This window comes from Grammomys surdaster, unplaced genomic scaffold, assembly GCF_004785775.1.
Source record: "Grammomys surdaster isolate TR1022 unplaced genomic scaffold, NIH_TR_1.0 213, whole genome shotgun sequence".
NCBI classification, from domain to species: Eukaryota; Metazoa; Chordata; class Mammalia; order Rodentia; family Muridae; genus Grammomys; species Grammomys surdaster.
This window is the reverse complement of record NW_021604658.1, coordinates 9877101-9899719: the sequence shown is the minus strand read 5'-3', so window position 1 is coordinate 9899719 and position 22619 is coordinate 9877101. Positions and strand designations below refer to the sequence as shown.

The following is a 22619-nucleotide window of genomic DNA, read 5'->3' as shown; positions in this document are numbered from 1 at the left end:
AGAGAGAGAGAGAGAGAGAGAGAGAGAGAGAGAGAGAGAGAGAGAGAGAGAGAGAGAGAGGTTTTTTTTTAAACTTTTAGATCTGGATATGATTTGTCCTACTTCAGCTTCTGAATTTTGTCAGATTAATCAGAATAAGGTGATAGATATACCTTCTCCACCACAGTTGGCATATTTTGAGATGTCAGCATGGATTGTGACATCTCTCTTTGCCAGATGACTGTCCTTTCCACCAGACAGACAGGTCTCTAAAACCTGGGTATATTCATTACCATGCCTAGCATGACTAGCCTATTGGGTGAAAAGGGATATTAGATATACATGGGGAATTCAAATGTCTTCTTTGAGGAATCTGGAATTGGGATGAGCAGCCAGCTAGCTAGCCAGCTAGTCCAGGATGGTCTTGATTTAGAGATGACCTCATGTGAGGATCTTCTCTCAGGTGACTTCGAGGCTGTGTCAGGGTGACAATTAAAGCTGGCTAGAACAGTCAGTAACCCTTAAGTCCTGCGGCTTATTTTTAAGGCCTCTCATCAAGTTCTCCGAGTAGCTTACTTACCCTCAGCTGAGAGCATATGCCTTACTAAAATACCTTTAGTGATTTATACTCTTAAAGGACAGACAGGACACACCACAGGCTGACACAGTTTGTGGATCAGAGTATTTGTCTAATCTCACAGACTAGATGTAATTTTTTCCTCTCTGAGAGACAGAGATACCACCCAATGGTCATCTCCAAGATTGCTGCATGTTTTCAGGACAGAAAACGTAGCTTATTGAATATAAGCCTATAGAATATTTGCCTGGGTAGAGGACATAATTCCCTGGGGTTGATTCTCATTATCATAAAACCTGGCTATGGTGATGCTCACCCATAATCCCAGCAGTCTTGAGGTAGAGGCAGAAGGGCCAGGAGCTCAGCTTATCCTTGACTATACAGTGAGTTCAAGGTTAGCCTGAGATATATATAGCTCACCTTGTCATTTCATTTCTGTGCTGGATAGTTTTATGTCAACTTGACATAAGCTAAGTCATCTGAGAGGAGGGAACCTTAATTAAGAAAATGGCTCCACAATATCGGGCTTCAGGCAAGCCTGTAGTGCCTTTTCTTAATTAGTGATTGATAGGAAAGGGCCCAGGCCATTTTGAGTGCCATCCCTGGGCTGGTGGTCCTGAGTTCTATAAGAAAGCAGACTAAACAAGCCATGGGGAGCAAGCCAGTAAGCAGCACCATTCCATGGCCGCTGCATCAGCTCCTGATGCAGGATCCTGCCCTGAGTTCCTCTCCTGATTCCCTTTGATGATGAACAGTGTTGAGGAAGTGTGAGCTGAATAAACCCTTTCTTCTGGAACTTGCTTTCTTGTCATGGTATGTCATCACAGCGATACAAACACTAACGGAGACAATCTCTTTTCCACTCTGAGGACTCAGGTGCTGCAAGAAACTGAAAAGCACTCAGGAGAGAGACAAGGCAGCAGTAGGAAAATGATGAGAGAGGTGAAGATGGGAGGGTGGGGCTTGCTCTGAGTGCCACTAGAGCTTGGTGGGATCCAGTGTTTGGATGTTCCAGATGTTTTAAAAGAGGAGCTGGCAAGTGCTTTCTGTAGCACATGACCAAGAAGGAGGATAGATGCCCTCACTAGAAGGGAGTTACAGAGGGTTTAAGGTGATGTCATCTGCTGTTCTTGTTCTCTATAGACTAGAACAGAAACAGCCTAATAATGAATGATAATGGTGATTCCCTGGCTTCCTTCCTTGGGGCCGCTAATGCAGAGAGACCAGTTAATTTGTAATTAAAACACATAAAACAAAAGGACTCAAAGGGAGTCCATAGTTCCTAGTGAAATACTCTGCTAGCCACAAGGGCAGTGAATTACAGAGGTATGATAGAATATATACATACATACATACATATATACACACACACACATTTTATATATATATATATATATATATAAATATATATATAAATTATATATATAATTATATATATAAAGTTATATATATAATTATATATATTATATATACATAATTATATATAGTGTATATATATATATATATATATATATATATATATATATATATATATAAAATGTGTGTGTGTGTGTGTCCATGTGCTTGCATGCTAATAGCATGTTGATGGCAACAGGAGCAGGAAGAAGCTATTCACAGTTTTAATAGTAGCATAAGATCACATGTGCACATGCACAGAACAATCTGAATACTAACTTTGGTGTCACACACAATGATGTAGATATAACCTCCTAAAGAGTTCCCCTAAGGCAGGCATGAGAGTGAGTGCTTACAAAGTGAATACCCAGTCCTCAGAGACAGGTCTCCAAGGTAACACGGGTTTTATTACACACCAGTGGTTCTGATGCTTTGGGCAGCACTGTCCCCCTCAATCAATATTGATATGGTGAGGTTACACAAGAAGATTTTACCTCTAGTGTTGCATGGTGGTAAATGTCTTTAAGTCACACCACACGGAAGGCTGAGGTAGGAGGATTGTGAATCAAGGCTAGCCCGGGCTTCAAAGTGAGACTCTGCTTCTATAAGCCTATAGGGGGACATGGGTGGAGACTATAGGGGGACATGGGTGGACTATAGGGGACAAGGATAGATCACTCTAACCCTTTAATTTTCTGGATGAGGGAAATGAGAGGCTCAGTGGTTTGCACAAGGCCATCTAGACCTAGAGTGACCATGTGCTTATCAACCCAGTAAGCCAGGATACTTCTTTTGTTCTAATTTATTTAAGTTTTGAGTTCTCAAGCAAGTATATTTTGTATGTTGAGAACATCCTCCCATTTCCCTCTACTGTCTCTTCCCCCCTCCCCTGCCTCTTAACGGGGTAGTTTGACTCTCTAAACAGTTTAACGTCTACTTCATATCGTATCATACATATATGATTGTATGTATCTCTATAAAATCTAGGAACCATGGATGAGAGAAAACATGATAATTGTCTTTTCAAGACTAGCTTAATTCACTTGGTAAATTATCTCCAGTTGTACCAGTTTTCCTGCAAACAACACAACTTCGTTCTTTAGGGCTGGAAAAACCTTTAATTGTGTAATCATACTTTCTTTATCCATCCCTCTGTTGTTGAGCACTAAGATTGGTTCTAGAACTCTGCTATTGTGAACAGTGTTGCAGTGACTCTGCTACTGTGAACAGTGTTGCAGTGACTCTGCTACTGTGAACAGTGTTGCAGTGATTCTGCTATTGTCAACAGTGTTGCAGTGATTCTGCTATTGTCAACAGTGCTTGCAATAAACGTGGATATACAAGGGTCTCTGTGATCTGTTGACTTGGAGTCCTTGGCAATCATTGAAAAAACAAGGAACACAGGCTGGTGAGCATGCGGGCGAGGGAGAACCCTTGCATACCACTGGTGGAATTAACACAAATGTGGTCACTTTGGAGGGTAGTATACAGGTTTCTCAAGCCTGGGTACTTCTGAGAGTGAATGCAGGAGCTGTTACCCTTAGTCTAGGTCTACCTGTTGCCAGGGGAACCAGGCCAGGTGATGGATTATCCTATTTGAACAGTTGGACTTGGGGGGTGGGGACATAGACTCTTCCTTGCTGCCAATTGCAAGAAGAACTCAACAGCAGAGACATGGATAAAAGAAAGTATGATATAAATATACACCTTCTGGAGACTTGGAAGGGCACCCCCTGGTGTAGGAATAGGGAAGCACTTCCTCAAATGTCCTCCAACTCTGAAGTCTTGCCAGCACTCAGTCATAAGTATCCTAGTCCAATTGTGTTGTTATAATGGAATACCTGAAGTTGACTAATAATATAAAAACTTCCTTTGGCAGTTTTGGAGGATAGGAAATCTAAAACCAAGGTTCTAGTGAATTTGGTTGTTGGATAAGGGCTATATTTTTCAGAGATGGGCAGGTTCTGTATTTTCTCATGGCAGAAGGTGGAAGGGCAGGCTGGTCAATTGTTTCATGGTTCCTCATTTATAAAGCTCTTACTCATATTCATGATGGAGGAGCCTTCATGGCTTCACCATGTTGCAATACCACAGGTAGTATCTGAACTCTATAAACTATCACAGTAGGTATTAGGACAAGTCACAGTCCTGACAAGGGCACATACCCCAACATGAGATGACATGTTTTACAAAGACGGTGAGACTTCTTCCTTCAGACAGCCCTACTACAGGCAGCATTGTTGACAGCTCAAGGAAAATGTCAAGCAATAAAGTGCTCTGAGTGTTGAACCAACTTACAATGGCTGATGTAATTTATAAGATGGTCACTTCCTGCCTGCATGTCTTTTTGGATTCTTGTTAGATGGGATGAAGGGCTGGAGGAAGTCTGAGGAAACCTGCCACTGCTAAGGAAAGCTGCTGAATTCAAGACCTTGGCTGGGCAGACCATTTTGAATTTTGATTGTGGTGCTGGCTATTTAAGTATTCTCTGTCTATTAGAATGTAAAGAAGCATTCTCCAAAAGAAAAACAAGTCAACTTGACTGTCCATGCTGTGTGATCCTTTCCCCTGAGGAGTCTGTGAAGAAACATCTGCTCACCCAGACAAGATCAAGGAAATAATTCCACCCAAATCTAGCTTGGTAAACCACTAAGTTTAATTGGAGTTACCTATAGGAGTACCAAAAAGTAAATGCCCCCTATCCCAGAAATCCTTAATGGCGAATACATCTCTATAAAGAAATGGGGTCTTATATGGTTAATGGGCTGCCTTTTGAGCTTTCCCTCTTCTCTGGGCTGGGCCCTATCTCCCATGGATAATCACAGTTATAGAGAATCTAGGAGGTAACAGCCATCCCATGCCTGAATGACAGCATTCTACAGCAGTGCAATAAAATAAAATAAAATAAAATAAAATAAAATAAAATAAAATAAAATAAAATAAAATAAAAGTTGGAGCGTGTCAAAGATATAGTGGTAGCTTACTGAGCAGTTACCAGGGGCGGGGCTTGGAAGGTTGACGGTGAGGGTCCATAAGCTCTTCAGAGTGATGGCAATAGCTACGTGGGTATGCTGGTCTTAGTGGGAGTATTTGTGAGACCACGTCACACTGCATAGTTGAATCACTGGATAGTTTTGTTTATACACTAAATTCATTAAAGCTGGGGAGGGGAAATACTCTCCTTATAGTACAGGCATCACTATTTGTTTTGTCTCATCAATGATGAAACTCATTATTGAGGTACTAAGAAGTTGAATAACTTGCCCAGTGTCATATCTGGTAAGTGATGGAGGAGTTAAACCCAGGAACTAATAAGCCTACCAATTGGCATCTTTAAAATGTTAACAACTGCTCATGCAAGCAAGTCACAGCTCAGCATCTAGTCCAGGAGAGCATGTCAGCTGTAAAAAGTAGGTGTAAAGGACGGGAAACGCTTGACCCCTCATAGTGGACCTTACAGAAAGAACATCTGTGCTGTGGTGGCCATTCCAGTCTATACACAATTAGTCAGCAAAGAAGCAGACATAGTGGTTTGCTTTGAAGATCTGGCACAGGAGTACTGAGCCCTGGTACAGAGACCTGTGATCCCTGGGGAGTTTCCCCTTCTGGCTGGAAGTGTGATTTAAAACCTCCAGGCTAAGCTCATTTTGCCAAATCACTCCTGCAGGATTTAGTTTCAAGGCCAACTCCAGAAATTTCTAGCTCAGCAAATACTATTCAAAGCAAGAGAGTGTATACATCCAAGCTACCTCTGAAACAGAGGAATACAGTTTCTTGTGCTTTGGCAGGAGGCAGTAAACATGTTTATACACAAATTTACAGGTATATAACACCATGCTTATGGTATTTGAGCGAAGAGAGAAAAGTACAACTGTACATCTGTGCATGCCTGCCTGGTTGCTATCCTGCTCCTCTGTATGGGGAAAGTGCATGAAGGAGCTACAGTCTTCAGCAAGCACACAGAATGAAGTGGTTGTATTTCACATCAGATCATGCAGTTTAGAGAGGTAGGCTCCCGTCTCACTTTACAGAGGGGGTGGGGTGGGATGGCAGCAGCATGTAGAAACTGTTTTAAAGCAGAACTCAGAGGTACCAAAAGATCACGTCAGGTCTTAGAGTAGGACATTCCGTGTCAGAGAGATTAGACTTAACTCTGATCAAGGAGCAACTTGAGTCAGAGACAGAGATATCTTCACTGTATAAGCTTGAGTCAGAGATCAGGGTTCAAATCTTAATTCTTCCCTGCATCCACCAGGAGCAGGGCTGAAAACGGCTCTTCACCTCTCCAAGTTCCTTTTTTTCTTCCATGCATAAAAATTATATGAATGAGGACTAATTCACCCAGTTATTGCATGGATTGGGTATGATTATATTATATCATTTCCAATAACATAGTATATGTTCAGTAAATTACAGCTGATAGGAGTGGCCACATTAACTCATGTAATTATTCTAATATATCTTATCTGCAAGAAATCTGAGCGCCGTTAAACTGGCCAATAAATGACTCAAACAGTACTTTCTTTATCACTTAAAGGGCCCCACCACAGGAAGGGCTTCTGCTATCCTGTTATTGGTGCTTGGTAGATACCCTGAAACACAGACAGGACCATCATCATGATTGATCAAAAAAGGCTAGTGGTGATTTACCCAGCTCTTCCTTTACCAAGACTGCACAGCCACCAAGTAACAGGACAGGCTCTAGACATCAGATACTCTGAGTTAAAATGTCGCCCTGTGTCGTGTGCATGACTGACTCTTAGGACAATGCCCTTTCCCCTTTGCATGCTATCTGCTTCCCTCCAGCCCGCTTCTACGATGGTTCTTGGAGATTGCCTTAACGAGCAGAGCCAGTGAATAATCATGAGTGTGATTCCTGCGTTGCCTTTCCAGTGCGGAGCTAGGGATAGATTTATAGACACTGACTCTGGCTGGTATTTGGGGATGGATAATTACCTTCACTTACTAGATCCTACACTGCTTTGCCTCAGTATTTACTGCCCAGGATTTTGCCCTTTTCCAACTGATTCTGAACAGGAGCATGCCGCAGGCAGCTAAGTGGCATAACTCATTCGAGGTGACCATAAATCTAAGGCTTCTACCAGAAATGATGCAAAAAAAATTAATGGAACATGAAATCAAGTAAATGGAATTGAGTACAGTAATTAGTTCATATTTTAATCCTCAGGTCTGTTTATTATCTGTCAACTGGTGAGCAATTAAGTCAGTGCCGTTGAGATGATTAGCTTTGTCTCAGAAGAGGTTTATCGATATGTCAGAGCAGATGAATCTCGGAGTTTTAAATGGCCTTATTTTGAATTGCAGAGCAGTACATTCACAAGGTGGAGAGACAACATAGTACCTAGATGACTTTTATTTACGGTAACAGAGCCATTCTGGAAGATATTGGTGCATGTGGGTGGGAAAACTCAAACCGCGCAGATACTATTAGTATTTATAGCTCTAGGTTCTTTTATTTTCCTAAGCATGATTTCATGCATAGTATGTGTACACGTGTGTTCATATGTGTATGATACATGTGTGCATGTGTGTGGGTGCGTCTGTATGTATACATGGGAGCCTGGAATTGACACTGGGTGCTGTGCTGGCTGGTTTTAATGTCAACTGGACACAAGATAGAGTTGTTTGGAGATAGGAATTATTAATGCAGAAAAAAATATCCCACCAGATCGGCCCATGGGGCACTTTCTTCACTGATATGGGAGGGTCAAGTTAACAGTAGGCTGTGCCACCTCTAGACTGGTAGTCCTGGGTTTTATAAGAAAGCAGTCTGAGCAAGCCCTCAGGAAAAAAGCCAGTCAGCAGGGTTCCTCCATGACATGTGCTTCAGTTTCCATCTCCAGCTTCCTGCCTTGACCTCCTTTGATGATGGATTGTGATGAGCAAGAGGAGGTGACATAAATCTTTTCCTCCTCAATCTGGTTTTGGTCAGGCATTTTGTCGCAGCAAGAGAAACCCTAAATAAGAGAAATATCTTCCTTGATCACTCTCTGCTTTATTTACTGAGACAGGCCTCTTCCTGAGCCTGGACCTCACCAACTCTAGCTAGTCCATCGAGCCAGCTTTCCTCAGGGTTTCCTTGTCTCTGCTTTCTAAGAACTGGAATTACAGATAACTACTACATATAACACAGCTTTACAGGCATTATGGGGATCCAAACCCAGGCCCTCTACTTCTGGGGTAAAGACTTCATCCAGTGAGCCATCTCCACAGCCCTGTCTCTAATTACTAAATGCATTAGTGTGATTTTTCCTTCTGCGACCCAGGGAAGCATCATTGTGGACTGCATTTCCTGGATTGAGTTTTCTGAGCTTTATTTCTGTATTTCTTGCAACCAAACCCAGTTTATGGCTTGGTTTGACGCTGTTGGTCCTTTTTTTGGGAGAGGTAATTTGGTGACTTCTATATGCATCTTTTGTGGATATTTCTCATCACTTATATTTGTGAATAATTGGCCCATGTCTTTGTTGTCTTGAGGCTTGTGTCTTATGTCTATAAAGATGGTGTTCTACTTGCTGATGGAGGAGATATGATTTTGGAGGATCTCCTTACTCTCTATTGGGTGACTCACCAAAATTACCTAAAATGTCTCTTGGACTGAGGGGGGGTTAGTAGAACTTTAAATTTAATGTGACACATTAAAAATTGAAACATTGTGCCAGGAAAATCAGGCCCTGCTCCTAATTCTACCACGGAATGTTAGTGACCTTTGGCAGGTCGCTTGCCTTCCCTGGCATTTGGTGATGATTCTGCAGGTGTGTTGGAAGAGATGGCCCCACAGGTGCTCCTGGCACAGCCACCACATATGGAGACTGTGAGCCCAATCGCTTGTTTCAAGTCCAAGTCTGTACCTTAAAGTGGAAGACGTGACTTTTCCTTGAACCTCTTCAGGTTTTCATGAACTGTTGACATGGGTCAGAACAACAAAGAATAAAGCCATTCAATTTCCAGCTTTGGAAAAGATTTGGAAATGAGATTTTTTTCTTTCAAAGTCTGGCTACTTCACAACTGTGCTATGAACGCCATTCATTCCTTTAGCTGTACTGTCATTGGCTTCTTTGAAAGATTTATTAATTTAATTTATGTGTATGTTCCGGAGTACATTCATGTGCACTACATGTGTGCAAGTGCCTGCAGAGGACAGAAGAGGGTTTCAGGTCTCCTAAAGCTGGAGTTACAGGCAATTGTGCTGCCTGATGCTGAAAATGGAACAGAGTCTCTGCAAGAGCAGTGAGTGCTCCTAACTGCCGATCCGTATTTCTAGTTCTCTTTCATCGCTTTCTAAATAAACCAAGACCTCATTCAACACTTGTAAAATGCTGACAATGATGGTTGCCATGGGGATGGTCAGGTCTGAAGCAGAACCTCAATCAAATCACAGTTTTTAAAGTTTCTGTCTTTAAATTTTACCTTGCGAGACAGCAACTCCTTCCTTGCTTTTGGGCAACAATATGAAAGGATATGTAAGTCCAAAGGAAGACGATGGTAGCCATCATAATGTTATCCTAGTGGGACAGCCCAGAGCTACCTGTGGGTTAGGATGGAGTGGGTGGGATAAAGATGCAGTGAACTGCCTTCAAAAGCCCCATTGTGAGCATCTGCAATTGCCAGCCCAGGAAGTTGCTCAATGAACTGAGCTCTCCCTCCCCAGTCATAAATGTAAAAATGTCCCAAGAATAGCCCCAGGGATCCTGTAGCACCCTCTTGCAGCTATGTTTATTCCATGCATGTTCAGCATCAGGGATTTCAATTCCTGTTTGCTAGGCTTCTCAAAGGCCACCTTGCCCAGTCTAGGTAAGATTGCTTCCTGGAACTCCAGACTTTGGCTTCTAGCACTGTCAAAGACAAGCTCCCTATCTTGATCTGGGGAGTGATTCCAGGGCTGAGATGAAGAATTGAAACGAATTTTTCTAACACACTTGCTCTCAGCTATTCCATTGCTCTTCCCAGGTGCCCTGAAGAATTCACTTACCTTGAATTTGTGAATAATTTAACATATAAATTCAAAAAATCTCTGTTAATATTGACATTAACTTCATTAGGGTTGACATTATGACTATAGAATTTTGATTATGACGTATTGGGCATAATTTAGGTACTTTGAAAGCTCTGGTCTATATTACCTTCATTTCCTCCTTCCATTTCTTTGTTCACAGTGTTTACCCACAGCTCATTATGTGCACAGAGAGGTATTTTTAAGGAGTACAACTCACTCTGGGACTGCCAAGAATTAACAGTTTAATCGGAAGACAGGTTATTCTTCGAGATCACAAGATCCTCAAAGACAGCCCCTGTGCCCCCACCCCCGGCTTTATAGTCTTTGAATTTCCCTACTGAGCTAGAGCCAGAGCTAGGCAAATAACCATTAGTGTAGAGTTTGCCAGGAAACCTTGGCCTGCCTTAAGCATCATCATGATATCAGTTCCGATTTAAATCCAGCCTTGACATTCCTGTTTGGATGACCTTGGACCTTCATCACCTCAGGTGAGGAGCTCACATTTAGAGCAAACTCAGGGAACTGATGTTTGCCCATTAAAAGAGAATTCTTATCAGTGTGCTTTAAGAGAGATTTTTCGATAAAAGCCAATGACCACACAGAGTCAATGATAGGAGGACCCATATGCTCTCCATCAGCCCCAGGACTCGAGTACAAGCTCACAGTGTTTCTGCAATTGTGTTAATGGTCATAGCTCTCTCCCACTGGGAGCTACTGTGATCACCTAGAAGGGCCTCCTTTTGGACAATTTCCCTGTGAACCTAACAAATACTGTTCTCTCAGTGAGATCCAGGCTGGCCACCCTGTTTAGACTTGTATCTCGAATCTCCATGCTTGACTCTTCATCTCTTTTCTCTGCTGTTTAAGTCTTCATAGCCTCTGCTTTATTCTAATGCTACAGAGGGACTCATTTATTCATCTCATTATTTCTGATCTGTTGGTCCCCAACTGGATGGGAAACACCTCATAGGGCTCTGTAGCTGTCTTAGTCACTGTTGCGTGTGATAGACTGTCACTATCTGTTCTTTGGATGAGATAAATGGGAGATACTTACAAAGCAGGTAGACAGTGCCAGGCATTTTCACCAACATTCTGTAGCCACTTGTGAGTTAAGTATGTGCCTTGTCCCTCTAATGGATCTGAAATCCCTTCAGGGTGACACTGTTTAATTCTTCTATGTCTTCCACCATATAAAGGGTAGATATAGATTGGTACTTTATAAATCCATTTTTAAAAATTTCACAAAGCACATTATCCTAGAGAAATTCCTTAGTAATAATTACCAACAACTCTTCCTCTCCCTCATACCCTGACGTCTAAGGGCATTGAAGTTTTCAGCAACTTTTATCCAAATATTTCATCTTTAATCAATCAATGAATTAATTAGTATTATATGCTTGGGGGTGTTTGTCTTGCACACGTGTGTGTGCAACATGTACATGGCTGATGCCCATGAAGGCCATAAGAGGGGACCATATTGCCTGAAACTGGAATTCTGAAAAACCATGTGAGTGCTAAGAATCGAACTTGAATCTTCTTGAAGAGCACCCAGTGCTCTTAACTACTGGGCCATTTTTCCGTCTCTCCAGCTTCAGTTTAAATGCTTTTATATATTTTCTATATAGTTAACACAACTCAGGGGTTCAAAAAAAACAAAAGCAATCAAACAAACTTCTAATGTTTTTGTTTCTGGGACACTGACAGTTTATTGAGTTGTTCATTCAGTGACTGAATGACTCATTTCACAAACATGACTTACTCCCTGGACAATGCATTAAGTACATGGTGTCTGTGGAGGAATAGCTCTTTGCTTAATAGGTTTACTCAAATGATTTTATCCAATGAATGCGTGTTGACTGGCCTCATGTGCTCAGTGTACATAGTGCTGGGAATACAGCTCTGACTAAACAAAAATTCCCATCAGAAAGAACTTCTGTTCCCACAGAAGTGGGAACAAATAGATACAAGACTCACAGTGATTGGTTACATTTTATTGGTTGATCTCTCCCTGCCCCCCAGAGCTCCCACAGACTAAACCATCAACCAAAGACTACACATGGAAGGACCCATGATTCCAGCTGCATATGTAGCAGAGGATGGCCTTATCTGGCATCAATGGGAGGGGAGGCCCTTGGTCCTGTGGAATCTCAATGCCCCATGGAGGGGGAATACCGGGGTGGTGAGGTGGGAGTGAGGGGGTGGAAGGGTGGTGGAGCACCCTCATAGAAGTAGGGGGGAGGGAGTATATGATAGGGGGTTTGTGGAGGGGAAACTGGGAAGGGGGCTAACATTTGAAATGTAAATAAATAAACTAACCAATTAAAAAAATAAAGACATGAAAAAAAAGTAACAATATTTTGATCTTTTCCAGGCCACACATGATCTCTGTTGCTTACTACTTCTGATACTGTCTTTGAGTGTTTTTGCAAATGAACTTTTAAGAACTTAAACCCTTCTTAGCTCCTGGAGTTGACTTGACCTACAAGGTAACACTTTGCAAGGTCTCCCATTCAGGGCTATGCAACTTTCTCTGCAGGGCAAGAAGAGGCAGCACTCAAGTGGCTGGGGGCGGGGAAGAAGGGATCTTGGGAAGCTAGACTAGGGAGACGGAGGTAGATGGTGGTTGAGAGATGAATCTGATATTCATAGTGGAGGGAGGAGCTTATGCATGGCATACCCCACATAGTAGCACTTCCCTGTTTATTATCCACATTCTTGTTAGATACATATACTCCAGTTTTTATTCCACCTTAATCTCTAATCGGGCCAGTAAAGTACCTTTACCAGGAGGTCCCAGTGAAGCTGCAGAATGCTAAACCACTTGCCTTTACTTTCCCTAATCTTAGAAGGGCTGGGCTTCCTGGGGCCCTGGTTCTCAGTTGTTGGTCTTTAGCACTTCCCATACTCTAGCGCATGTTGGGACAACTTGGTTTTAGTTGCCTATGCCTACCAGTTTGTGTCCTTTCTGTAAAGCCATCTCTCAAGGCTGCAGATAACTGGTGCCTTGAAGAGACTGAGCCTTCATTGTTTCTCTTACTGATCATGAAATAGTCTCTTTTCTGATTCAGAGACACAAAACACAAACCATCCTCTATTTCACATATGAGTTTTAGTCTCCCTCTATAATATAAACTATAATCTACATCACCACAGCAACATCTATGGGCTTTTTCCACTCTGTCTGTGGAACAGAACTGGAGACTCCAGAGACTCCTGAGGCTGAGATCCAGGAAGGTCAATGCTGCTAGTTCACCTTCAGAGGGAGCAGCAAGCATGACAGTCTGAAGGGCTGCTTGTCATTCTTTCTTATTATGATCCAAAGTAGCTATTTCATCATGTTCTCTTGGAATAAACCTTAACTATATTCACACTATTAGTGTGTACAACCATGTTCTCTCTCTCTCTCTCTCTCTCTCTCTCTCTCTCTCTCTCTCTTTCTCTCCACACACACACACACACACACACACACACACACACACACACACATGTGTATTCAACATTTGTTTTCCTCAATAGACTTGTGGCATTTCTGAGTAGAAATTGGGTGCTGTGTGCTCAGAGCCCAGCACACAGCAGAAGCACGATAGCCATGGAGAGAGGAGACAATGAATCAGAGATCAGGCCAAAGATGCCTTGTGAAATGGCTAGTACAGTTTTCAGGGCACTACATTATCCCTTGGGACTGAAGAACTCAAAGGAGGTTTTGAAGATGAAATTGTCCAATTTCTCCCAAGTAAGAGAGAGATTTTTTTTCCTGTCTATTCTCATGATTGGAACTTAATCCACAAAGATGATTCTTTCCTAATATTCTCTTTTGTTTCATCCTACAAATAACCCACTTTATACTAGATATTAATCTAAGCACTTCAAATGATTAGCAAGCTAAGGAGCTTGATTATTAAAACCAGTTAATCCCTACCTTTTAAAAAATTGAGACATTTGAATCCCTGAATACGCTCATTCATCACCACCCTCCAATAAGGCATCCAGGAATTCTTCATGTAGGACATGAATAATCTTTACAAAAAAACTGCAGTTGCTAATGGTGTCTTACATCCACACAGTTTTATAAAACAAAGCAAATGATTATCATCAATTATAATAACCTCACTAGACAAGGCTAGGCTTCACATGCAGCTCTTCAGACAGCGGCCACTGCTGTCTGTCAAGGAAAATGCCTGGCATTAATTGACTCATCATGATGGACAATGATAGATGAGGTGGAGGGCAATGTATTACTCCCTGTCAACAAAAATAAACACAGGATTTGTTGCAAGAAGCGTCTACTTGGGTCCTCTCAAAGGACAGCCAGAAACAGAGACCAAGGGAGGCTTTGAAGGCAGTACTAAAGAAATAGGAAAAGTTAAGCTATGGGGTGATAAATATTTCCCTTTCCTGAGGCTAACTGGAGTGTAACTGGAAGGAGTTTCTGGAAGAAAGTTGTGTGCTATGTAGAGTTTAGTAATTAGAAGGTACATTAAAGCTAAGAGTTCACCCATTGTTTAAGAAGTGTTCAGGGCTTAATAAATCTAGCACTGGGAGTTCACTATTTTCAGAAGCAAACTCATTTCATTGATAGATAGCTCCTATTGTTAGACCATGTATTAAGCTGAATATCTATTGTCTGCTGCTTCCACTATTGGCTCTAGGTCTTCCTTTTCATGTGACTTAGGTGTTCTTGTTCACTAGGGCAGCTTAAATACCTCCAAAGCCAACTGTGTGCACAGCAGTCATCATATGAGATTATGTTGGAGCCTCCAAGATACTGGTTTCTAACACCATACGCTGGTAAGCTTATAGATCCTGCAAACTGAGGGACATGGAAAGAAACATGCTGATACCAGTATGATCTGCCCAGGGTGAGATATGGCTATACTTATGCTAAGGGTGATGCTCACGCCTAACCTGCAAGTAGGTGCGAATGTACGTGTGTATGCATGCCTGGGCACACTTAGAAAGCTGTAGCCCAAGTCTCATCAACCCGTGTTGGATTCCAGCCATTTCCAAGACAGTTACTATTAGACAAGTGGGACTTCGCAGGCCCTGTAACTGGCATGGTGGTTGCTAACCAGGATGCCCCGGGTACTTTCACAATTGTGTATACTCAGAGTATACAAGATAGAGGTTCATCTGGTCTAGGAAAGGACTCGCATCAATTTTGACAGTACCTTCCACCCTTGTTACTTCTTATCCGCTGCTCTGTTTAAATGTAATTGTTAATGAACATTCAAGAACAGACAAGAATGGCCCATAATCAGATTTTCCTGGGAATATTTATTTATTTATTCATTTAGTTTCTGAGACAAGGTATTGCTGCATAGCTCACGCTAACTTTAAACTTATGACCATCCTGCTTCTGCCTCCCTAGTGCTGGTATTCCAGACATCCATCACCATGTCTGTCTTTCTGGGAACTTTTAAATATAGATTCTTTGAAGCGCCTAGTCCCTGTGGTCTGTAATAGGTCTTGGAAAATTAATATACTGAGATTAAATTATTATGTATCCATTAAGGCTTTGAGATGTATTGAAATTATAAGTTGTTAATGTACGAGTTACAAATCACCCTACTTAAATATTGAAGTAACCGAAACAATGGTGTAAAGATTTTAGCCTAACAGCCATCTATATTTTTACCGACTCATTTAAATAATGTTTCTACTTAGAAGCAGTGCTGTGGTAAGCACTGAAATATGACAGTCCGGGGCGGGGGGAACGATGACAACGAGCAAATAAGTCAACTGATAAAGTCACAGCAAACTTTAAAATAATACATATTGTCATAAGGAAGAGTTTATCTTTAAAGATGTCCTACCTGAGATTGACCTCCCCCAGTGTCTCCGAATTGTGAGGTTTTGCCCTACTTTGATTATATTTCCTGCCTTTGATTATATTTGATTATGTTCTAATTTAGGAGAGTTTTCTTTTATTTGGTTCCTTTTTAGCAGACATCCTTAATCAATCCTTTCACGTCTCCCTCTACAGAGAGACTCTCATACTGCAGCTGAAGCCCATTGTCTATGCAACCGTTATTAATAGATGACAGATCTATATGCACTGTCTCAAGAACACAGTGCCCTGACATGCCTGGAGGCCCTTTTCTCATCCTATCCCTCATTCCCTGCTTTATCTTTTCTTTTAAGTCTATCAACCGAGTACTCCTTACATCTGCCATCCCACTAAAACTTTAAAATATCCTTGAGAGGTGTCTAAATTGTACCTTAGAAGGATCAAGTGATGTCCCAAGATTACATGGTGTGTATCAAAGCAGGGGCTGCAAATTCAGGTCCTTTGACTCCAAAGCTGATGTGTTAAAATTACTCTCCATAGTTTCTCTCCAAAGCTCAGTTCAAAGGGCACCTTCTGTGTGAAGCATCTCCTGACCCCTTCAAGTAAGATGTGTCACGTCTATTTTTCGAGGCTGCTGGGGTCTTTGTACATCTCTGTTTCAGCATGCCATTATACTTCAATGATTTGAATATAGTTCTCTTTGAACTTCTCCAGGGGCAAGAACCCTTTTCTTCCCTTTTCATTTTTAAATCCTTGTATCCCTAGTAACGAGTTGGGTCCCTAAGCTGACTCACACACAGTCAATGTATTTTGAATGCACATCAAAATCTGGCTAAGGGATTTCTTAAACATGTGGCCTATTTGATGGCATATGACCTGAGTACATAAAAAACTTGCCAGGTTAACCATGACTTTAAATAGCAAAATAAACAGACCATATATAATCTACACTTTTGAAATTTTAAAGTCTTTTTGACATCAGTTATTCAGGACTCTTACTAGGAACCTAGTTGCTGGTTACTTATTATAGGAGGCCCCCCTCCTTAAGTTATAATTGTCCATGCATGTAGAGAGTGAACTGAAATCTGGTTAAACTTTTTCTCTTATTTCATTCAAAACTGTGGTTAGCTGCATTGCTTTGGTTTATTTTTTGGTCTGGGCTGATGGTAGCACATGGTCACACTCATCATCAATGGTGTGACCCAGTGGAATTTCCATTCTGTCGAATGTCAGGCAAACTCTTCAGTTCCTTGACATTGATTTCACAGTGTATTATATATTTAGGCCAATAAGACCCACTTTACCAGAAGGGAAGCTTTGCTGTCATACGGGATGCAAGAGAAGCTGATTCTCAGAGAGATAAAAGTGAAGAGGCACAGAAAAGGTACTCTAGAGAGTGATTCTCAACCTGTGGAACACGACCCCCAGGGTCAAATATCAGATATCCTGCATAGCAGATATTAACATTACAATTCACACTACTAGCAAAATTACAGTCATAAAGTAACAACAGCATAATTTTCTTGTTCCGGGTCACCACAACATGAGGAACTGTATTAAAAGGTCGCAGCACTGGGAAGGTTGAGAACCACTGCTCAAGGACATGCCAGGACACGAGTCCCAAGAGATCTATGCTAGTGTTTCAGAAGGAAATATTGTTTCTCTGTAGCCTCTTCTGGGAAATGGAAAACCATGAGCAAAAGACACATGAAGACAGGTGGCACGGGTTTTCTTTCTCAGGTTCAAGGAAGCCTTCCCATCTGTTATTTCACTGCTATGTAGGCATGGAATCCTACAAGTTGGCCCTAAGTCTTAGCACTTCGGCAGGTGCACGTACCTCCCCAGAGAAAGCCTGTCCATTGAGGAGGTGCTCAGACCCTTGGCTGTCCTCACTCCCAAAGTGTAGCCGGATCTCTTCCAGGCGGTGACTGTATGTCATGGGTCCTCCTGAAATATTGACCAAGTGTTCCTTGTCCAGGCGGAGGGACACATGCCTTCCAGTGTTGTACATGGTCCCACTGACCTACAAGGCAACAGAAAATGGTTAGACAAGCATTTTTTTCTATTTCTCCCCAAACCCAGAAAGCTGTATGGCAGACCCATTTACATCTGATGATAATGACACATCAGGCTAAATCTATGTGTGCAGAAGGACATTTTCCTTCCATGCCTGGCTTCTCAGGTACTTCTGATGAGTCATAAGTCACATTTATTATTCAAGAACTTGAAGGGAGGGACTCAAGAGATTTTTCACTAACCGTGATAACTATTTTGTAAATTGCATCTTATTAAAATTAGTTTGTCTTTCTCTTCGTAGTTGTTTAGAAGGCAGAGATGGTGTGAAATCTAAAAACAAACAGACAAACAAGCAAGCAAGCAAGCAAGCAAGCTTTAGTTCCACCCACTACTAAACCTTCTGTTTCTTCTTCTTTTCCATCCTTTTATTTTTTTTCCTCCTCTTTAGACTCCACACTGAGCTTCATTTCCTTGTTCTGCACTGATTGGCAAGTGCAGAGCTCTGCACCATCAATGGACAGCTGTCACAAGTTCTCGTAGCCTTGTATCATTGAGATTCCCCCACATTTCAAGAAACCCATTCATCTAATGTGTCCCAAGAAAATATTTAAACAACACATCAATCAAAGCCCATGTCCCAGGCTCATCTGCATTTCTTCCAGTGTTTCAAAAAACACACGGAGGCAAAGCAAGTGTAAGAACCTGAGTCTTTGGTGTCAAAAGATTCCCAATTCACTTCTTGTTAGCTCTCTAACTTTGGAAGACTTATTTAATATTATAAAGCTGAAGTTCCCTAAATACACAATGGACATAACACAAATTCCCTCCTGGGAACAAGGGTTGGGAAACAAAACTATAAGCTGTCTTCAAAACAGTTAAGACAGACCTCACTCTTAATGAGTAGTCACTCTAGATATAAAGGAATCCTGTTTATATGAGGTGTCAAAAGCAGAATAAATTGTAAAGGCAGCAAATAGAATAGAGATCACAGAGGTTGGGGTCCGGAAGGGAATGGAAGCTAGTGTTTGGTGGACATAGAGTTTCAACTTTGCAAGACAGAGTTCTGGAGGTGGGTGGGGTTGAAAGTCTGCAGTGACATAAGTATAATATTGCTTAGCTTAAAAATGAACAGGATGTCAAAGTTTAGGTGACGTATATTTTATTCACAATGAAAACCAAAAAAATTAATTTCCCTGTGAAGCTATATTATTAAGTAAATAATATTTTTATGGATCAAACATTTTCCTTTTCTTCCTTTGTCTCTCTTGGCTCGTGTACACATGTCTTACTGATGAAGAAGGGTTCTCCTCCATCTTCCTTCCACTCATCCTCCCTTTCCAGAACCCGGTGGATGATAATGGTACTTGTGAAACATCCTCAACCTCTGCTTTCAGGTGAGCCACTTGCCTCTCACTTTGGACTTCTACAGACTAGAAATGGAGAACAGATCAAGATTAAGGGAGAGAAAGTATGCTGCTGCTGAAGTTAAGTAATTTACAATGTCTCAGCAAATGCTTCCAAAGAAATGTGTGCACCAGCAGGACTGGTTATGGTAGACTCTAGTGGCTCCACAGCAAAAATTATCATCATTTGGCTTAGGTTTTTTAAAAAGAAAAATCTTTATATCGTATAGTGTGGAGTGCTGTGATGGTCATCATATGTAAAGTGCCTTCACATGGGTTTTTGAACACCTCACCATAGGTTAGGACAGAACATCAGCGTCACAGCTCATCTTGAAGACTAAAAGCAAAACAGAACCAGGAGAATCAAAAACTAAATCACTGTGCCTTTTAGCTCTCTATTTCCTCCAGATTCCTTTCTATAACATAGTTGTATCTTCATTCATTCATTCATTCATTCATTCATTCACTCATTCACTTTCATCCACACCTCCACTCACCAGCAATCCATTCATGCATGTTCAGAAAGGGTCACACATCACTGGCTGTGCTAGGAGCTTGGGATACACGAGGAGCATGCATGGTCTTTGTCTTCACAGACTCATCCTTCCTTATGTAAGCTCCCAAAGTGGAGGCAGCTGGGGGAATATATAACCTATACCATGATACTGTTACAATTAGATGCGACATCTCCTTATCTCTACCCTTTCCCTAGACAATGAAATAACATTAATTTGTATTAATCATAAAAATATGTGTAGCCAGGGTATGGTTTGTTGCACTTTAATTTAAAAATAAAGGCTTGACAACGTTATGTATGGTAACCAAATCTAACAGTACATCGGCATGGTAGTAATTAACACTGCACTGATGTCATTTTATCTGCAATGCTAATTACTGTGTTTCCAATGAATGGCTTTGGTGCACAGCATGTTGGGAGAAGTTTCGCTTATGTACACCAGGAAGCAGACATGAGTGGGGAAGCTGAAGCTGTGGGGATATCCAAATTGCTTCTGGCTGCCCCACAGCTCTCTAGCTTTTTGTATGAATTCACTGCAACATGAGGCAAGAAATGGGAGTGTGTGTGTGTGTGTGTGTGTGTGTGTGTGTGCTGTGGTATGTGTGTGGTGTGTGTGGTATGTGGTATGTATAGCATGTGTGGTGTGTGTGTATGTATGTATGTTTTGCCCATTTTAAAAATGAACAAATTCAGGGAGGTTGACAAGGATTCAGTGACTTTTCCAGAATCAACACATAGCTGGGAGGAGACATTTTCACATGAAAGCTAGGCGTGGGATGTTATTTCTTCTGAATTCTATAGATAACGCCTTTTGCAGTATTTGTGTGTATGTGTGTGTGTGTGTGTGTGTAGTAATAGGATTGTTTTTCAAGAACATGGAAGATTCAGATTGGATGTTAGGCTGCCGTTCATTTTAGGATGAAGATTGGAGAAGACCTTGTTTCCCCAAATATAGACATTTATACTGGTTTAAGACTAGTTGGAGCTTCTTGTATTAAAGGAAACAGAACATATATGCCTAATGAGATGGTATGTCAATAAACAGCATCAACAACTTAGGGTCATATAAAAATAATGTTCTTTTGTAAACCAAAACCAAATAATCAAACATAAAAAAGAAATTGAAACAAACAAGCAAAAGTTCAACGCCCTCAAATCCACCATGTTTATCTTATAACTTTGAATGCCCTTGTAGAGTAAGCACAGTTCTGGTACAGTGGTTAATGATCTGTCAGGTTTCTTGTTAGTGTATTCATCTTCTAGCTCATTCTATGGGCAGCAGTATATTAAAGGATATGAATTTGGTCAGTGCATTTTTAAAGTAAGAGGCATGTTCACTCTTTGAGAGCTAGCTGGCCACAATCTGCCACTAGCAGATGGTGTCTTGGTGTGAATCCTTACTTGGTGTCCAAATGGGTGCTAAATTCTTAGCCCAGATTTCCTCTTTAAATCCCCATAATCCTTAACAAACCAGCACCACTCTTAGTAGGCCTGAGGCCTGAGGCATTTGCTTCTCTTTGGGTGGGAAGATGTCAGGCTAAACCATGTGTGGGATGTTAGCTTCTCATAGGGAAGACCTTCTTTTCCTCCTTTCTGGGTTCCTTTCATGTCCCGAGACAAAGGACTATCCTTGGGGAAGCAGGACCTGACCCCAAGTGTCTCTTGCTCTTCAATCCATGATTTTTACCAATGATTGATTACTAGGTTACTTACAAATTACTAGGTGATTACTTAGCAATGAGATATCACAGTGTTTAGATCAAGAAGCAGCTAGGTACCGGGGGGAACATGCACTAGCTTGGAGTTCAGGATGTTTGTGATTTCATCTAATGTTAGGGTTCTCCAGAGAAGCAAAAATGACTTCTATAGAATCATATAGTTGGCAGGTGGTATACTAAGGACCAGTGACCTTGATCTCATTGAAGTTGAAGCTCATAGACTCAACTAGGCTGTCTGTCTGGCTGATACACTTCAGGGATCCTACTGAAGAATCCTAGGCCTTCAGCACTGAGGTTCTAGCAATGGGCCACCACCTGAATTTTCTCTGTGGAGTTCTGCAGATCTGAACTCAGTTCCCTCATCCTTGTGCACCACCTGAATTTTACTCATGGCCTTCTGGGGGTCTGAACTCAGGTCCTTATCCTTGTATACTAGACACTTTACTGACTGAGACATCTCCCCAAGATTGGATGTATTAATTTTTTAAATGTCTAAATAAAAAAGAAACAAACATGCCAAAGGTCCTTTGGACACCCTGTGTGTAGGGTTGGTGTTTATTGTAGAAAGCTAAACCTGAGTGAACATTACTCTTAGAGCATCCAAGATATGAGGTAGTTACTTGTTTGATGTAATACAAGGCTAATGTGAAGTGTTTGTTCTATTTCCTTATAAGTGAGCCTACCTAAAGTATCCTGTGGTGAATAGAAGAATATTTCCAGCTGCATAAGTGGATGTGTAGTACCACAAATGGAGTTACCAGAATAAATGAGATTCCTACTGTATTGAAGATAATTATGGCCATAAGACCTGTGCAGGTGCTGCTTCCCTCTTGGTCTCTGCTTCTGTCTCTGTTTCTATCTCTGCCTTTGTCTCTGACTCTGTGTCCCCTGCCCTTTCATCTTTGAGACAGGGTCTTGCTCTATAAAGCAGGTTGGCCTTGAACTCTCAATCTACCTGTTCTCATCACTCTAGGCCTGGGATTATAGACATGTTCTGTCAAGTTATGCTCATCTCCCCGCCACTGCTAGATGAGAAAACTAGGTATAGCCAGATTAAATAATCACTCAAGGGCACAAAGGAGGAAGCAAGGGGGCACGACTCTTACTACCGTTCAATAGTCAAAAGGCTTCTAGAATCTCAGAAGGCAACTTCGGAAAACATGAGAGAGAGAGAGAGAGAGAGAGAGAGAGAGAGAGAGAGAGAGAGAG

General features: G+C 41.5%; 1 protein-coding gene across 3 annotated transcripts in view; it reads right to left on the bottom strand.

Annotated features, from left to right (window-relative positions):
- Ca10 (carbonic anhydrase 10) overlaps positions 1-22619 on the bottom strand; it is a 497493-nt gene that overhangs the window by 90102 nt on the left and 384772 nt on the right. For all 3 annotated transcript variants that reach the window (XM_028772369.1, XM_028772370.1, XM_028772368.1), the window contains one exon: positions 17594-17779. In XM_028772369.1, coding sequence (XP_028628202.1) covers positions 17594-17779 — 186 coding nt within the window. The remainder of the gene's footprint in view (positions 1-17593; positions 17780-22619) is intronic.